The sequence below is a fragment of the Watersipora subatra genome, chromosome 9 (assembly GCF_963576615.1).
Source record: "Watersipora subatra chromosome 9, tzWatSuba1.1, whole genome shotgun sequence".
NCBI lineage: Eukaryota > Metazoa > Bryozoa > Gymnolaemata > Cheilostomatida > Watersiporidae > Watersipora > Watersipora subatra.
The window spans coordinates 47,364,407-47,383,435 of record NC_088716.1 but is presented as its reverse complement, the minus strand read 5'-3'; the positions used below and the strand labels follow the sequence as shown (position 1 = coordinate 47,383,435).

Genomic DNA, 19,029 nt, shown 5'->3' with positions numbered 1-19,029 from the left:
AACGCGGGCTAAGTCACTGCTCATTTGCGACTACCTTTATGAGAATTATACTTTTCAATATTCCATTTAGCTCCATAGTTAATTGTTTCCATTCTTATGATTTATATTTAGATATCATTTACCGAGCAACTTTGCGTTATAAACTATTTTTTCACGGAAAGAGGTTTGTAGCCTATATAGTCTGTAATATTTGCGTGGCTGTGCTGTTGTGAAATTATGCTTTTAGATTGCATTAAGTCTTTGCAACGTAACAGGCAATGAATTGGTTTTCAAGATGCATAGCCTTAAAGAGTATGTTTCATTATTTCTTTAATTTTGCGTTTCACGGAAAAAGATTGACTTAAAACCCAAACAACTGATGCTGTTATGGGTGGATGTGGAGAAATTACGTTATACGTAACTAATCCGAATTCACACACATCAATGTTAAATTTGCTTTGTCATTTTATTCTATTGTTGTGGAAGTCAACGCTGACTAGCCACTTGCAAGTGGGTTCTGCGTACAAGTTGTCTTGCATCGAATGAGTAATAGCTCTCATGCACAACTGTAATTGTTGCAAGCAAAGTGTCTGGTGAATAATGGATTTTATTCACACAAGCTCTATAAACATGAAAGATAGAACAATTAGATACAATTCACTACAATCAAGCGTAATGCTGAAATGAGTTACAAATAATACATACTCAAAACAGTTACACTTGTAAATGTAAGAATGTTAAGCAATATTATATATGTTACCAAAGATATACAAAGCTGCACAAACGTAGGTTAATGTTGCCGCACTGTTCTTAATGCAGATTAAGAACGTAACTCTCAGTCTTTAGTCCTGTCGTTTGTAGTCTGTATCGCTAGCTCTGTGCTCTTTGTTCCCCCGTCTTAACACTGAAGCACCTTTGCTTATATAGCAAGGGCTGAGTGTTAATCAACAGGCTTTCCACACAAGCTGGCTTTTAAATTATAGGGCTAATCTGAGAATAGCTGAATGCTTATGGCAATTGAAGCAGCTCAGCTTAGTAAATCCATCACACTATTTTGACTATATTCAGTTTGTGTACTTTTGCTTAGCTTTTATTTACTATTTTGATTAGTGCTGGTTTGTGTTGGTTCGTTCAGAGCTTGATTAAAATACTTCTTCATTTTATAGCACTGTATTCTATGTGCACCATTAATTTTACGTTCATCATTGCCGTAATGATGTTTACAATATAATGTACCTCGTTGTCAATGCTATAGCTTGACTTGAATCAAATATTCAAGTTTCCAAAATTTATTTTATTAAATAATGCTTTCAATGTATACACCCTTTTCTATATCTTCAACACATACGCACCCTTCTTTACACCATAAAACCTCCATTTGAACACCACCTCCAATTGACCGCCACCCTGGGAGAAGGGTTGAAAAATTGACCACCACTCTCCAATTGAACGCTACGTCCATTTGACTGCCACTTTGACATTATTTGATCTTTTGAGCCCATGTTATCAACTGATCTGTAGAAAAATGTCCACAAAATCGTATTAATAATGAATCGTTTATATCAATATCAGTTAATTCTCTCGTCCAATTCCAAAGCTATTTGTTTTTTCCGTCAAAACTTTGAACGCAACACCGTAGCAATAATTAATAACAGTCTCAGGCTAGTAGTAACTCTGTTTAATGCAGTCTTTCTACTTTGAAGTAAACTACATTTATAAAAAAAAACGGCTTAAATTCACGATGGTAGATGAACTTTCAAAGCAGAACTATAGAAATAATTACTGTCTCAGGCTAATAGCGGTTCCTTGTTTAACACATTCCTGATACTTTACTTCGAAGTCCATGAACATATATCAAAACGGTTCAAATTTACGATGGTAGGATGGAACTTTGAAAGCAACGCCATAGAAATAACTACTAACTGTCTCAGGCTAGTAGTAGTTCCTTGTTTAACACAATCCTAATATTTCGAAGGACAGGCATATGAAAACTGGTTCGCAAGTTTTGGACCAAAAGTTACACAAGCAAACTTTTAGCAAACAAACTTTTACGTGTTGCATTAGTGCTAAATGCAGCGCGTGAAAATTTTGCTGTCAAAAAATTGTTTAGACGCTCATGTCGACTAGTTCAACGGTGCAGAAGAAGAGTTGAGGTCAGAAGATATTATGGAAGGTATTGGACAACTAGAAGATGTTCGATCCATCGAAAGCAACAATCAGAATGATAGAGCAAACGATGGAAATACTTTTGTTTTAAAAACGTAAATTTTTGTTTGTGCATGTAATATAAGTATAGTTCGTTTATGTCGCTTGTTTATGCATATGCATTTGTATCATTTGATAGATTATTATGTTGCATAACTTATGCATATGCAGATTTACAGCTTGTTATTTAATAGCATCCTTGCGGCTATCTCAACACGGCTTACAATGGCTCGATGCTCATAACTCCACGTCTATTGCACATAAAAAGCTAGTTTGTGCTACAAACTATAGCAAACACATCAATGATTACAATGAGCTTTGATGCAACATTGTTAATATAGATATAAAATAAAAATATGTCTTCAAGTTTAGAATGAAATTAAATTTGAAAATTCCAACAAATCGCAAAAAAAGAACACAGGCTATAATATCATCGCAGGTCAATTGCAAGCAATAGACATCAACTGATAGTAATATGTTTTAGTTTTTTGATGCAAATTTATTAAGAGAGATCTTTGACAAGTTAGAGATAAGTTAGCAGATTTGTTGCATTCAAAATGTTTAATATCGTTCCACCGAAAAAGAGGGCAAAATTTAAGCGACATTCGCTTCGCCCGTAATAGGGCTAAATTTATCTTTCGACAATTCTGACGAGTCGTTTGAAAAATAGACTGTTAGTCTCTATTTGAACGCCGCCTCCAATTGACTGCCACCATAAAGGGGAGGTTGAAAAATAGAGCGCCATGGTGTTCATTTAGAGGTTTTACGGTGTATTTAATACATACCCTCAACTATCTATTGAACCGGTCTCCTATGTTACTGATTTAGCAACTACTAATAAATATTAGCACTTTCACTCAACTCTGCTAAAGCTATACAAAAAACATTTTTGTTGTGGTTTTTTGGGATTTCTAAAAAACTTTAAAATGGTTTCCATTGTCTCTACAATCTTCCAACTCTTCTCTTCTACATCTACTGCTGTTCGTTAATAAGCTCTCTTGATTCTTTGAATCATTTCGTCTATTTTAGATTGACCAACTTTCAATCACTGTTTTTTAAGAATATCTTTTCTCATTTACTCTGGTTTTACTTCTCTCATTGTCCCTCCTATTTATAGCTTTTTTTAATAAATGATGACCATCCTTGTTTTAATGTAATATGTCCTAATTTGGATCACCTTAATCTGAAACACATCACCTAGATAATTTTCAAAAGTTGCCATATTTTGTCTTCCTTACTCACAAATTGAATTATTTTTAAAAGTTCCGGATGTTGTATATGGAAAATATTTACTGAACTGTAATTATTGTTGGTCAGCCTGTACTAACTGCACAGCTGGACTTATTTATTCACTCTATCTAACCGAATTGAAACAGAAAAAAAAAAGATGTCATCTGATTATAATATTGTTGCACCTGGGATGTTCCAGAAAGTTCTAACCAATCAGATTCATGAAAACATACATAAACAAAGTCACATGTCAAAACATCACTGTATATTTGCACAAATTTCACATCGAGTGTTGAAAATTCGTGTGTAGGTGGGTGGTATATGGCTTAGTGCGATATAGAGATTTAAAAATTTTTAGGCTTTTACCTAAATGAATCAGTTGTGGTAAGTTATGAAAACAATATCCGTTAATATTCTCGTGCCATTCTTTACCACTGATGTATAAAAAAGGGAGAAACTGCTTTGGCCATCACCCAATAGAGCCTTTTAATTGTTTCAAATATCACGCGGTGTTAATTATCTTTCTTGCAACTATCGATATTTTTTCTTGGTCAATTTTTAAATGCACAGTTACATAATTTACATCAGGATTGTTGAGTTCAATAGCAACGGTGCTTCATTTTTCCTAATACTATATAGTGGTGAGTCCTGGCATTCTAAATTTAATTTGTTAGCCTAAGAACTCAACAGTTTTGAAAGATCCTAATTCAAATAGTCGTATTTTAGAAAAATTTTGGCTCACTGTTAAAATTTTTATCAAATATATTTTGTTTAAAATGTAAAGTGATTCATGCTGTATTTCAAATGAAAAAAATAATGGCACTTCATGTTCAAATCTAATGCATGATTGGAGTTCGATCTATATTTTGTCACTCATAAAAACTGTCTTGATATTATCACTATGTTAGCATGCTTTGTAAAATATGTCACGGGTTCAGCCAACACAGGAGACATTTTTACAATTTTGTAATATAGTGCACCCTCAGGATGGAATTTTGATCTGTTCCAGGGTTAGCATCGTGAGATGAAAAAATCGTATGTAGGGTTATAGAAACCGTAGTAATTATATAATACAAGCATCCCCTGTGCTGTACACATTGAAAATTTGTAACAAAATAGCATGTTAACCTTAGTGACTATATAATAGTTACCTACAGTAACTTTGTTGTATTTAGTGTATTAAGTAGTTATGATCTGCAATAAAATATAACATTATAATGTACCATATACAGTACTATCGTAGGGAGTTTTTACTTTCAAGACAAAGCTACGTATAACATAAACTTTGAATTCGTCTCAAATAAATTTAACTTACTAAACACACACACTTATAGCTAAGTTTTAGTATGTATTTTTAACTATTTTGAATTTCAACTTTTTATCACTAAAATTTTATCACATCAGTTTGCGTGTTCTCTTTCACTATAACTTTTGGTGAACATGTGTAAAACCTTTTCCAACCTAATTCGGCAAGAAAGCCCGAACGTTGCTCTTTTCGTAATGAAATAGATTTTTGGTAGCAGGTTAAGAGAAGTTGTCTGACCTTATGTCTGAAGAGATTGCAACTCCAACTTTGTTACTGGTTTTAAAAACAAAATATCGTTTTACCCACGAGAATTAGTGAACTCAGAGAAATCAGTCATCGTGTCTCTTTCAGGCATTGTGAAAATATTTTCGGCGAACAGCATTTCAGTGTCTTTGTTATTTTGACGGACGTAATAAGCACACTGACTGCCACATTTGAACTCGGGCAAAAATGTTGTTGAGTTCGTATGATGAAATAAGATTCGAATGGTGTGATAGAAAATCATCATGTTTCACTTCGTTAGGTGAAAAAATTGTATAACAAGATAATCGTATCCTGCGGGTGCATTGCATTAGCTAACATGTTATGTTGTTGGTTTTTGTGTTGATGTAGTTAAAAAATAAAATTCCTAATCTCATAGCTAAGCGTGCTACAATGTAATAGCATTTTATGGTGCTTGTTAATTTCAACACAAATTGGCTTGAAAGGCAATAATAGTAACCTAAAAAGTCAGGATAAGGGGCTAGCAACTTTTTGTTGTCATTTGGATCATCCTGTACAGGAAACCTAAAAAATAACTCACTGAGCTTCCTTTTGAAGCGTAACTCTTCAAACAAGCACTTTGCTGATAAATTCTTATAATCAATAAATACTTGTACACTATTCATGACTCATTAATGGTAATTTATTTTATCTTACTGGCTGCTCTAAAAGAAATCCTATACTGATTTTATCACAAGGAAAAAATTTTAAACTGCTGGATCACAATTTTGAAGAAGCGATTACAGCAAGTAAGCTAATTATTATTTTTATTAAATTTAGCCTAAGTCAGTTGCGAGTTATTTTTATGAGCAATACAATATGAAAAGATAACAGATTGTTAGTTTAGAAGCTTATGGAGAACTTACTTTGTAGTCAGTCAAAAATATTTTGGTTTTCTTATATTCAATTTATGGTTTTTTGTATTTATTATCTTTTAGCGCACAATCAAGTCTTCAAATATTCAAAATCTCAGTTTATGGCAATAAAACTTGTATTTCGTGTGTTAGCTCTGTACTGGCATATGAGAGCATTTATGGTAAGCTTTTGCTCGGGTTTTTTTGTTGTTGTGCTACTTATAGGGTAATATAAAGCTTAATTTCATCCATGCTTTCATTTCTGTTGCGTGTAAAAGCATGAGCTACTGTGTGTTGCAGGCGAACATTTAGTGGAGCAGCTCAACAGTTACAAAAGACCAGGTTCTTCCATACTGTTGGTGAATCTGCAGTGGAATAAGGCTAAGCATGGCAAGCCAGCCACAAAAACCAGTCAACTTCCCTGACATGATCAACAAGATTCAGTCCAAGCTCGATGTAAGATTTGCATGTATTTATAAGCATGCAGTAGCGATATGATTATTCTTAATAGCTAGAGATATATATATATATATATCTAGTATTTGGATGTTTAAGGCGCTTTAGCATTGCCTATATCTAATGCATAGAAAACATACATATAGAGTACACTTGCAGTTGGATTTCACTAGCGTACCCCTTGCATTTGTAGAAGAATTGCTGTAGATTTCTTTTGTAAAATGAGAACATTATAGTGCCCAGTAACCTGGTCTCATTGTCAGTGGGTAAGTGTATGTCTCTATGAATTATTAAAACCATAGCCTGAGATCCTGGTGAATAGTTCATCTTAAATATGAAGCATTTAAAAAACTGAGGTTTGACTGTATAATTACCGCCTTGCTTTTTTGTCTTAGGATTTTGTGAAACCGAAATAGCCTAATATGATCTAATGACAGTGATATTACTACGAAAATAGTTGTTCACCTAATATTTTGGAAATGTTTTGCTAAAGGATTGAAGTTTGTTGCGCATCTCTGTCTATCATTGCAATCGATAATAATAAATATGTAAATATTGCATTAGGCTACGATAACCAGGGGCTTGCTGCATAACAAACATGTTTGATAAATGATAAAAGTTTTTATTGAACTATATCAGCAAATCATCATCTAATCAATAGAGTGATTACCATGCTCATCATACTGTATATTGATGAAAGTAGCGTGAAGAGAATAACTCCAAGTTCATGAATAGACATAAACAACTGACTATCATGTACTCTAAGTCAATGATAGATTTGTTTTTCCATTCTCTTTCGTGCTACATGAAGGGAATCTAACAGCACCCTTAGTTTATCAGTAGCATTATAATATGACATGCTAACAATCTAGTGTCTTGTCTTGCACATTGATTACTAATTTATGTTAAACATTATTACAAGTCGTCCTCACTTAATGACGAGTTTGCTTAGCAATGACTCGGCGTTATGACGGCATGTTGAAAATCGTGGAACTTGTCAAAAAGTATACTTGAAGAGCTAAATAAAAATGAAATATATTTTTAAAACCATTAAAGTAACCATGAATATAGAAACATTACACATTAACTGTTACATCATCTTTACGCAGATGCGGTACCAGGCGTCAAGTTATTAATACCTGCTGTAAGTGAAGCGTTATAAAAATACTTGTGGTACATACAAATGATGTATGAAAAGAGAACAACTACCCAGAAAGGAAACAAAGAGTAGGTAAAAATGCATAACATCTGCCGCAATGTACTCTATGATAGTCTAACATTTCTTTACTCACTCACGCAAAATCTAAATGACAAAATAAAAGCTAAAATGTAAAAGTTGACACTCATCATTAAAATGTCAATAAAAAGTAGAGAAAGAGAAAAGGTGAAGATTTCCAGTGTAAATAGCCTCTATACACACATGCAATGGAGGCTTGAATGAGATGTCTCATTTAAATATGAAATCGCTTACCGACGGGTCTTCAGAACATAATCCTGCTATTAAGCGAGGGCTATCTGTATAAAATAGTATTAGAATGAGTTCTTTATATTATAAATCATAATTTGTTTGCATTAAAATATTTACCGTTTATTTTGTGTGACTATTTGATGGAACCATGTAAAGGTTGAAGAAAATATATTCTAATACTTTTAAAGGGCTGCCCTGAAATGCAGTCAGCACAACAATAGTGTGCTTAATTCAGTAGATTTGAACAGTTTCTGTATACATGATACATGAATATGTTACTGTATATGATACATTATATATGATATGTAAGCTGTCACTTGTGTTCTAATTACTTCTTTAATCCTCGTAACCATAAATGATAGTAAAATGATCATTGTCATTCTCAGCCATCTTGCTGATGATGCGCAGCAGTGGAGACTGGAGACATCCGTTCGACATCATTTGTCGTGATAGCATAACTCCCATTTTAGTGTTGAAATGTGTCTATTCACATTCAACTAACTTTGTAGCAGATTGTTATGCTTACCCTATCTTCAATACAAACTCCTTTCTTGCCAAACGCAAAAAGCTAAGTTCCACAAGCTGGCCACTACCATTCTTAACTAGATATACATGTAAGACTATATATACTCGAAAGCACTTTCAAAGAGGTTCAGAAATTATGGCTAAAACTCACATGAAATCGACCCTAATAATTGATTTAGTCAGATTTCTACACAGTGTTATATCCCTGATAAATTGTGAGGACAGTAGCATAAGCTAGGCGTAATGATATAGTGATTCCATTGTCGAGAATTTCGGGTTGTCGACTAGAGTGCGTTAAAAGGAAGTCACTAGTAATAAAACACTGTTATACGTTTCATACACATCTGTTCATATGCTATAAGAGATTCAAATGTCACAGTCGGCAGAATATTTGCTGACTATTGTATAATTGAGACATCTGTTTGAGTATACACACTGGTTCAGTCTAAACCCTGATTCTACTAATCTGTCTCCTCCAGTCGATTGGCCCCCCTCCGTACACCGAACAGCAAAAGGAAGAAGTGAAAAACCTGCAGCTTATCTTGACAAAAGCTAAACAAGAAAATCTCAAGGTAAGTCTCTTAGAGATTTGATTCAACTATGTTGATATCGTACATGTGCAGCGCACGATATATTGTCAGAAACAGAAAATACTTTTTCTGTGTACAAAGGTTTTGGTGCACATGCATAATTGATAGATGTTATTATTTACATGTACTTCACAACCCTTGCCATCACATGATCAGTTTTATAGCATGAATGAGTTAGTAAGAAATATGTTTATATATTTGTGAACTGGCTGCATCTTAGGGGGCATCGGTTATCGCTAATTGCATTTGAGACTTTAGGAAGGACTTACATCACTTCAAATTCAAAATTAACCTTTTTTATTTTTTAGTAATGTTTATGAATAATTTTGTAGATAAATGTTTAGTTATAGCTTCTATTTGTAATATAGGATGCTACATATATAATATATATTATATAATAATATAATATATTACATATATATATTTGTAATATAGTGTAAAAATACCAGTTATGTTCAGCCTGAGCAGTCCCTCGTTGCCTTTGACATACTTGCGTATGTATTTTGTCAATATGACTGCTTTCTTCAATAGTCGGTTGTAGTAATTAAAAGAGTACAATAGTGGACAAGTCTACTCATTTACAAATCTCATTACGAGCCAGACAACTTTCATTGTGATCAGTTTAATATTTTATTATCAATCCTTATTCTTGATCTGGTCTTTATTGTTGCGTAGCCAGATATCTATTGGGTTAACTTTAAAATGCTGTGGGCTATGCAGTACAGTCCGAGCTTAGTTTTCCACTACATTTTGTTTCAGAAGACTGTTCAAAAAGTGAATTTTTTCAAATTCGAAAATTTTTTTTATTACACCGTTGAAAATAGCCAGGTAATTGTCCGGTGTTGTCTGGGTAATAAAAGTCTTTGCACAGAAAATTTATTTTTATTTAACAGGTATATATAACAGCAGTTACCATTCTAACGTGCAAACTTCATATTGATCATGAGACAAGTGTTTTGTGCAGTTCAAATAACTTAAGAGGAAAGATAAAACCGCTATAACAGTGTTTAAATGTAAATGTGAAATAATTAGTAAGTGATAGCTAATTTAAGTCTGTTTTGCTACGGTTACAATAAAATAGGATTTGGTAATGATACAATTAATATGAACTGAAAAAAACAAAATAAAAATTCAGAATATGTTGAAATAATAATTGCAATTTGTGCATAGAGGCGTGTGTGCGTGTGTATAAAAAGGTTACTGTTTCAGTAGAAGCTATTCATCCAAACATTTGATACGATGATACTGGTACCTCTCAATACTGGTACAAATGTAAAAATGAGATGTCGGACTGTCTTTGTTGGACCGAATAGAGAGAGAATGTAGACGCTATTCCTACTTGATAATACAATTGCACGCGTGAAAAGTATAAACTTTTACCAATTTAGCTATTGAATCTCACGAAAATTTGGAAATAAAAGTTCACGAAACACAAAGACGCATCGTGTTTCATAGAGTTCATAGAATTTTATTTAAATTGTGTGATAAGAGTGATAGAATCGTAAGAACAGCGTACTCGGTGGCTAAATGCATGGTTTGAAACATGCGGTTGCGATATTCAGCAAAATGGGAGCTTTTAATTCCAAGATTTTAGTAGCTATAGCCGGACATACTGAAGGACATACAGATGGACAAACGTTGAGATTTATACATGTAGACGTAAGTGAAGTAATGCATTCCAAGAAAAGCAGATGGCACTTTCAGCATTTCTGCATTACTATACATCATGAAATATGTTTACTGAGTGGGTAATACATAAAGTACAAGGAATTGCTCATAAATGCTCTAATAATATAGTAGGATAACTTGGTGACATATAGCTGTAATTGTATCAACACGTACCTTAGCTTGGGTTCCTCAGATCTTTGCATAAATTAAAAAAAGAAGAAACATCTTGTGTATTTCATTCCAATAAAATATCCCATCTAAGATCATCATATAGAACTTTATTTTTCTTTTTACCAACTCTAAAATCTAAAACTTTGGCATCTCAAAGGCTTGCCAACAGTTGACTACTGAAAACAACGAGAAAAGAGGAAGAGAGAGTGAGAGAATCAGTTGGCAGTTAAACTGCATCTTCAGATTTTCTTGGCTCATCTTCTGGGTGTGTTCAAATTTTGAATTTTTGTTCCGATTGTGAAACAGGAAAATCTTGGTTTTTTCTATTCAAACTTTGATTTGTTCAAAACTGAGGCTGTACTGTATCGCTGCTTCATTTTTTTGTCTTTTAAGATTTTGTGGAACTGCATTTAAGATAACCTAACACTCGTCACAAAAATTACCTTATTACGCAATCTGAGTTGTTCATTAGTTTTTATAAAACATTTTGTGAAAGAATCCAAGTTTATTGCATGCCGCTGACAGTCCCTACGAGCGATTTAGTATTATATATATATATGTATACATATATATGGGACCTCAAAGAAAGCAGCACTGACTACCACATAACCTGGAAGATTTTATCACGCACTAAGCCTTACTCTAAAAACAGTGGAAATTGCAAATTATGTACTTTGGAAAAATATATCATCATTTACAGACCTGAGAAGACAACTCTAGACAAATGTAGTGAACTAATATCTTCGTGTAGACACTCTAAGAAACATCTTTTACGAAATAGCGTTACATAATAGACCCTATCCATCTAGCTTTTAATACCTGAGCTTTTATTTTAGTTTACCAGCTAATGCAGAATTTTATGTATAGTCCTCACTAAGTATTTTATCTGATGAGTGTTACACACCTTTTGTGTAATAGGAAACTTTTAGTAATTTTTATGCTTAGTCAAATTTTAGTAAAATTCTTACCAAATTTATAGTAAGCTCTACTTTAGTATCGAGCACTTTATGCTGACTTTTAGCCTATACTGTATTGTATATATATATGTGTATATATATATATATGTATATATATATATGTATATATATATATATATGTATATATATATATGTGTATATATATATATATATATATATGTGTGTGTGTGTGCGTGCGTGCGTGCGCGCGCGTGCGTGCGTGTGTGTGTGCGCGAGTGCGTGTGTGTGTGTATAGCATTAGATCTAAAGACCACAAGGTTTAGTATTATTTAAATTTCTAGTTTTGTTTTACCTGTCGTCAAGCTGATTGAGACACTACCAATGTAGCAAATGCAAAATCACCTATTTTTAGCTGCTCTAGATGTATGAAAATAGCCCATTTTTGATTTTGTCTCTATATATGTTTGTAGGAAGCATTACGTAGGCAGCATTTCAACAGGTTTTGAAATAAGGGGCAGACCAAAGAAGGCAAACCAGAAATCAGTTTTAGCATAAATAAAAATGAGAAAAATTATTGTTGTCCAAAGTTAGTAAAACGCCCGTGTCACATTTTAAGTGTTCACGCTTTCGGTGTTTTGCTTTGTTTTCCCTCTGAAGCTGAGTATTAGGTTTCAATTTAAGCGTTATTAGGTTGCTAGATTCTAATGCATTGTAGTTCTTTTCAATGTCTCAGTGGGTGTTGGTTTGATAAGAACTGTCATTCTTTGATACCTTGCATGAAGAAATGTTCTAGCTGCATGTTTTGTGAAAGCAATCTCATTACTAACCACAGCTGATGTCACGAAGGTCTGGCTATCCGGAAAGGGATTCTTCGGTAATATTTCATGGTGTGAGACTGTTTAAATTATTTGAACACGTCTACCTAGATTCATCTTTCTTTTATTTCATTTGCTGTTCAACTAGCACTTGGTGGTGAAGAAAAACACAGCTCTCACATTTTGCTAATATCTTCCTTCCAAATTGAAAGTGGTTTGTTTGTGCTATTTATAGTGGTAGTGTTATGTCTGAGTTGTCTTCTCTCTTTGTGTGAACGCTAGCTGGTGACTCATACCGGGCTATAGCCTTAGATCCTAACCTCTAATTTTATTGAATTATATTGAGTTTATGAACATTAAGGGCTACAAGAAGGAGTCAATTCAAGAGCGTAGCTCATCAGCGTGAGAAGGCGCTATTTCTTGTCTATACACATGCCGTAGGAGAGAAATGAAGGATGCCATGCATCTGTGTTCATTAAGTCGATCTGAATCGTGGAACACGTAGCCTGTGGACACAGACAGAGGTGATCATGTATCAGCTCTGATCACAAATATAACTATATTCAATCATCAAAAGACTGGCAATCATATGTTTGCCAATAATTAACAGTAGAATAACTGATCGCAGTAACCTTTGCTAATGCCAGAAATGCTATCCAAAATATTCCCTGGAATTTATTTATAGCGACCATATAAATGAAGGTATAGAAGTCAAAATATACTTCTCAGTTGTTCAAAGCTATCGAGTTCATGACATTATTCATTTCCATACACTTGTATGTCATCTGGTTTGCTTAATATTGGTCAATCAGATTTTAATCTACCAACAGACCTCCTCCGTACACTAATTAAATAGAAGTTCCCTTTTGTATCTGTAGGTCCATGATTGGTGTTTGCTTTGTTAAGGTCAGTAAATAATATATAGCCAGGTTCCCCATTGGTATGTAATAGAATGATCCACTTTCATTGTAATCTTCCTCTAAGAGGGTCTGCCATTGCAGAAATCTGGGTGCAGGTAAACGAAAGCATCATGCTAACTTTCAAGGCATAAGACCTAAACGCCTCTTATTAAGTTCAGATGGGCTACTACCACGGAAACATTGACGGGTTGTGCCTTTTGCGAATTGTAAACCATTCATCAATAGTCTGATAAGAATGTGCATACTTTCTATAATAGATGCATATGCGTTCAGGTAGCCATACTTGTTTCTCCAGGGGTCTGCAGTAGTCACATCTTCAGTGTCTCTAGGAACAATATTGAGTATGTGAATTTTTATACATCGCAAATATATTTTGTGGTAACAGTTGGGCACTAAATTTTCTCTGATTAGAAAAAATTTCGCCTGTCAAAGCGCCAAAAAAGTTCAATTACACATTATTGTATGTATGAAGGCAATTACATTGAAATTTGATTTGAGAGCAGAAGCTCGGTATGCAGTAAATACACACCCGGAATTCTATTCTCCAAGCTAGAGGACAACTTGAAGACGGCTAAGCTGAATTTTTGTCAGGGTGACTGGCTCTCTTACACAGATCCTAGATGGTGCATATATACACTGTCTAGGATCTGTGTACAAGGTATAGAAAAGATGGATATAAAATAGACTAAACAATATACATCTTGCACTAGATATTACAAGAGGTGTATTCATGGCATTCTCCATTCCTCCTTCATTGTATCGGAAGTTTTCAGTCACAAATCATCGCCTCTGCTTAATAGAGATTGGCCATACTTTGGGTTGCTTCTTTCTTAGTCATTTTCTTTCAATTTCTGTCAAATGAATAAACTTGAAATGATTTAAAACTCACATTTAAATGTACATTAACAAATTATCTCAATCATACTTACCCCTTTCGCTGGTTTGGATGCTGGTATAACACATAGAATAACATATTCTGTCTCACTCGTTGTTGATTATATTACTGAATAAGTTTGATTAAACTATATGACAATAGCAACAGTAAAATGTAAAATAGTAACCCTAGTCAGCCTAGTCAGCCTCGTGTGTAGAGGGTTGATCAGTCCCCATTGTATCACAAACTAAAAAAAATAGCAGTGCCACTTGACCTTTTATTAGCTCTAAGTCTAAAACATACAGACCACAGTCTACAGTACTTCCTGTTTGTGTAGGTTTATCGTCAAATATAGGAACTACTCCTGCCATTCGCATGGGTCACCCATGCAAGATTTCACTGATTTTGTCAATTGTCCATGATTTAGGGCTGATATGTGAATTAGGGCTCCCTGAGCATTTGTAAGTAATTTTCCCAGTAATTTATTGTAAGTCGCTACAAAGAGAAAGCGTGAGATTCTACTTATTTGGAAGTTTAATCTAAACTCACATATGCCTGACAAAGAACTCTGCTAGCTATGGGCTCGGTTCTTGCTGTTTATGTAGTATTCCGTGTTTATCCTAAACCTTATGGGATTAGTCAAAAAGCTATTGACAGCTGTGTAAGCTAATTAGGTATAAAGCTATCTATGACTTCTTTGGATATGAGCATCTTATAGCGAGATAGGTAACAGTTAGCTAGCTATATGTGAACATAACCTACTAATTTCAGGGAGTCTCAGTTTCCTTTCAAAAGTAAGTTTCTTTACGAAGGTGTTAGTTCTATCATATCACTTACATATCGGTCATAGAGTATTCAAAGCTGTGGTTCTACTGTTCTGTAGACACCCCTCGCTTCTGGCATGCAAACTCAATATCAGTCGACACCTCAGGCTATGTCTGCTGACCTTGGTAAGCCAGCTGCTGCTGCTGGAGCCGCGACGTCTTCACCTTCTACACACAAGATCCTGGACAAAAAAAGACTACAAGATCTGGCTAAAGAAATTGATCCGATGACCCAGCTTGATGATGATGTAGAGGAGGTATGAATGTTTGACTTGCTGGGAGGTGTGACTTGTTTGATTCAGGTTTTATCTTGACCTCATAGCCTGTGTTACTCTTGTGATGGGCGTGTTAGAACACCTGTGTTGGAAGGGAGAGCAGTAGACAATGTAACCTTTCTTCATAGATCGATTATGCCCAGCCTGAATATTGTGAAGAGCAATGCTTGTGTATGCAGGAGTAATCTGTACTATTTGTGTGACAAGAGGAGGCAACTTCTAGACTTTTCACTGTCTCAAACTATGAAATAAATAGATGCTTTCTATAATACATGAAAGCATATTGGAATTTAGAATCCTAGTCAAGAGTTAAAGAGTCCTAAGTCAAGTCGGTTAAAAGCAACTGAATGGCACCTTCTAGTTGACCTTAAATTACGATTTCCATAATCAACTTCTCAGGTGACCACTGATATTTCGCAGAGCAGCTCTCCGTTTCCTTAGTAGGGTTGATCAATTAGTCAGGTTCCTCATATGATAATCTCATTTTTGGCAGGTCATGATGCAGATAGCGGATGACTTCATAGAAAATGTGATAACATCTTCATGTGACATAGCCAAACATCGTCACTCAGACACTCTTGAGGTCAAGGATGTACAGCTACATCTAGAGCGAACATGGAACATGTGGATTCCAGGCTTTGGATCTGAAGAGCTTCGTCCATATAAACGCGCTCCAGCTACTGAAGCGCATAAACAGGTGGGCATTTATGCCTTGTATTTATGTGTATTCCTCTCTATCCGTCATCGGATGAGTATTTAAATGGGCGAAACTATTGTTGGATTAGAGACAGATATGGACAAGTGGGAGCTAATAGGATCATAGTGAATAAACTGTATTATTTAGATGTATCACCACATCAACATAATTATGTTTGCTAGCATGGCGAGCTAGTTTCGGCTGAGGTACAGATGCCTATCTTTAACTTGTGGTTACAAAAATTCTTACCGAATACGAAGACTAAAAATAGTAACTCTTTGTTACTTTCAACTAGGGATGTTTTTAGGAAAGCTTATCAAAGCTTGCAAGCTTTTATCATTGAATGCTGCTTCAAACATATGCTATCGAGCTTTTTCAAGGCAAACTCTGCCATTTCTGATATTTTTAGTTTGAGCGCAAAGTAGTGTGCTGTTTGAGTTTTTTACATATGGGCCGCTTGTAGGATGTACAATGTACTCAATACATATGGACCGTTTGTAGGATGTACAATGTACTCAATACTTAGGAGCTGCTTGTAGGATGTACAATGTACCCAATACATTTGGGCTGCTTGTAGGATGTACAATGTACTCAATACATATGGACCGCTTGTAGGATGTACAATGTACTCAATACTTAGGAGCTGCTTGTAGGATGTACAATGTACCCAATACATTTGGGCTGCTTGTAGAATGTACAATGTACTCAATCCATATGGGCCGCTTGTAAGATGTACAATGTACTCAATACATATGGGCTGCTTGTAGGATGTACAATGTACTCAATACATATGGGCCGCTTGTAGGATGTACAATGTACCCAATACATATGGGCTGCTTGTAGAATGTACAATGTACTCAATACATATGGGCCGCTTGTAGGATGTACAATGTACTCAATACATATGGCATTAAAACAAATACCCTTTGTAAAACTGTGTACAAGATTAAATGCAAACAACTACATTGCATGTAAAAACTATATAAAATAATAATGAATAAGTAAAGGTTTTTATTGTTGCCTTACCTTAGTGTAATCTCTGTAATGAGTAGACTCAGAGGTAGCTGGTGCTAAAGATAAGTAATCTAAATTTCTTTTACGTATAACGAATGAATTTAAACTAATTTAATCTATTTATTTTTATATTTTATTATTTTTATTTATTTATTTTATTACTATTCTCACCGGCTTCTTCATGTTTCCTTATGAAACTGCGATGCATTGATAGACTTCAAATATACGTAAACAGTTCCATCAGGTGTAGAGGCAAATCTTTGGTGATAATTTACATCGCATCTATAAATTTCACATTTTCAAGCAATCGCATGACTTTTGTCAGCTTCACAGCGAACGATTGACATTTAAAATTGTTATATCTCTTGATATGGCAAAAGTTAACCCTTTTGCAGACATAGCGACATTATTGTCGTTTCGCGATACTGATGCCAATGGGTAGAGCGACTATTATGTCACCACGTGAACGTTTTTTGTAAATTAATTTCTGGTTAGCTTATTGCTTTTTTTATTTAATTTTTTTACTAATAGCAAACTGCAATATATTGATCTCTGTTAGCAACCAAAAAATTGGCGTTTTGAGAAAAAAACGATCGTTTTTGCAATACTAAACGAACGAAAAATCCGAAATAAAAGCGTATTTGAATAAAATGGAGATTTTGTTTCTAGTTTGTTTATGCTTCTGTTACTTCTTTCTGAATATTTTCCCAGAGTGCAACAATTTTCTTTTACTGTCATGGCGTCCTCCAAAGGCTATAGGCAAAGGCAAAGCTATAGAGGAATAATAATAAGCACATGATGTCAAGACTGCGGTGTAGGCCTCTGCAAGAGCAATTGCTTCCAAAATTACTATAGCTAGAGAAACACTTATATAAGAATTGGACTTATAAATGTTTATTTGTATTTACCTGTATAATAAAAACATAATACGCGTATAAAATATCATAAATAAAAGTGTATCAATGGTTTTTTAAATCAATTTGTGAAAAATTAATCTGCCCAGGGGGTCTCAAATAGCCCAAAAAAAACTTGCCTGCGAAAGGGTTAATTCTATTTATTAACCTGTTTCATTAAAAGTATCAGAAAAACTTAAGAAGTCTTTTGACTAGGCAATAGTGTATTGACATTTTAATTATTTTCGTATGCACAGCTCGCTGCTTAGCGAATATAAACCCTTGGACAATTTTATGTGAAATTGGAACATGAAAAATTGGGGATTTTTTTCGCCCGTTTTCCTTCCATACCTGCTTAGGGTGAGGATAACTCCTGATTGTCTCTATCTATGTTTATTACAAATACATTTAACTACGTCGCACTTTAAATTTCATTAAAAAAAACAATAAAATCTAATGATTTATACTAATTTTTATATTGTGTTAGTTTATTTTACTTTTATGGGAGTCCATATCTCATCAAATTAAAAACAGTGCCAGGATTTGCTTGCAGTGCCAGGTCAAATATGCATTATGACCTAAAACGTGTATTACATAAACATGCTGCTTCTGTTCATTAGGGTTTGGTTAATGGACAAGGGTTGTAAATTCCTACTAAGCGATTTTTCATCATGCAAGTAGGATAAATTTTCAGCATTGTTTCTCAGCAACATTAAGTTGTGACTCACAGCACATTGACCTCTATCCCTTTAGAGAATGGCACTTATTAAGAAAACATTGAAGAAGTCATGAGCAGATATCAAGGGATGTTTCAGTTACTCTGCTGTCACACAAAGGCCAGAGTCATCAGACACTCAACAAATAGTTCACTATGAGAAAACGTTCAATTGACTGCTGATTTCAGCCGTTGCTCACTTGCACTTGGTTGTCTGATAGATGATGGCTGTCTTCTTATGTGAGTCGAACACTTTCAGTTGCTTTAGCTGTAAGCAAACATGTAAACTCATAAGATGAGCCAGAGTATAGGCAGCTGCCATGATATTTATTTATCATTGTATAATACAGTTGTATTTTGTATATAACTAAA

At 34.4% G+C, this 19,029-nt stretch overlaps 1 protein-coding gene across 1 annotated transcript; it reads left to right on the top strand.

Annotated features, from left to right (window-relative positions):
• The first annotated feature begins 19 nt into the window (after positions 1 to 19).
• On the top strand, positions 20 to 19,029 carry LOC137403887 (transcription initiation factor TFIID subunit 12-like). The gene is made up of 6 exons (XM_068089988.1): positions 20 to 163; positions 6,136 to 6,291; positions 8,764 to 8,856; positions 15,123 to 15,320; positions 15,832 to 16,035; positions 18,696 to 19,029. The coding sequence occupies exons 2-6, from the start codon at positions 6,223 to 6,225 to the stop codon at positions 18,732 to 18,734; spliced, it is 603 nt and encodes a 200-aa protein (XP_067946089.1). The 5' UTR covers positions 20 to 163; positions 6,136 to 6,222; the 3' UTR covers positions 18,735 to 19,029.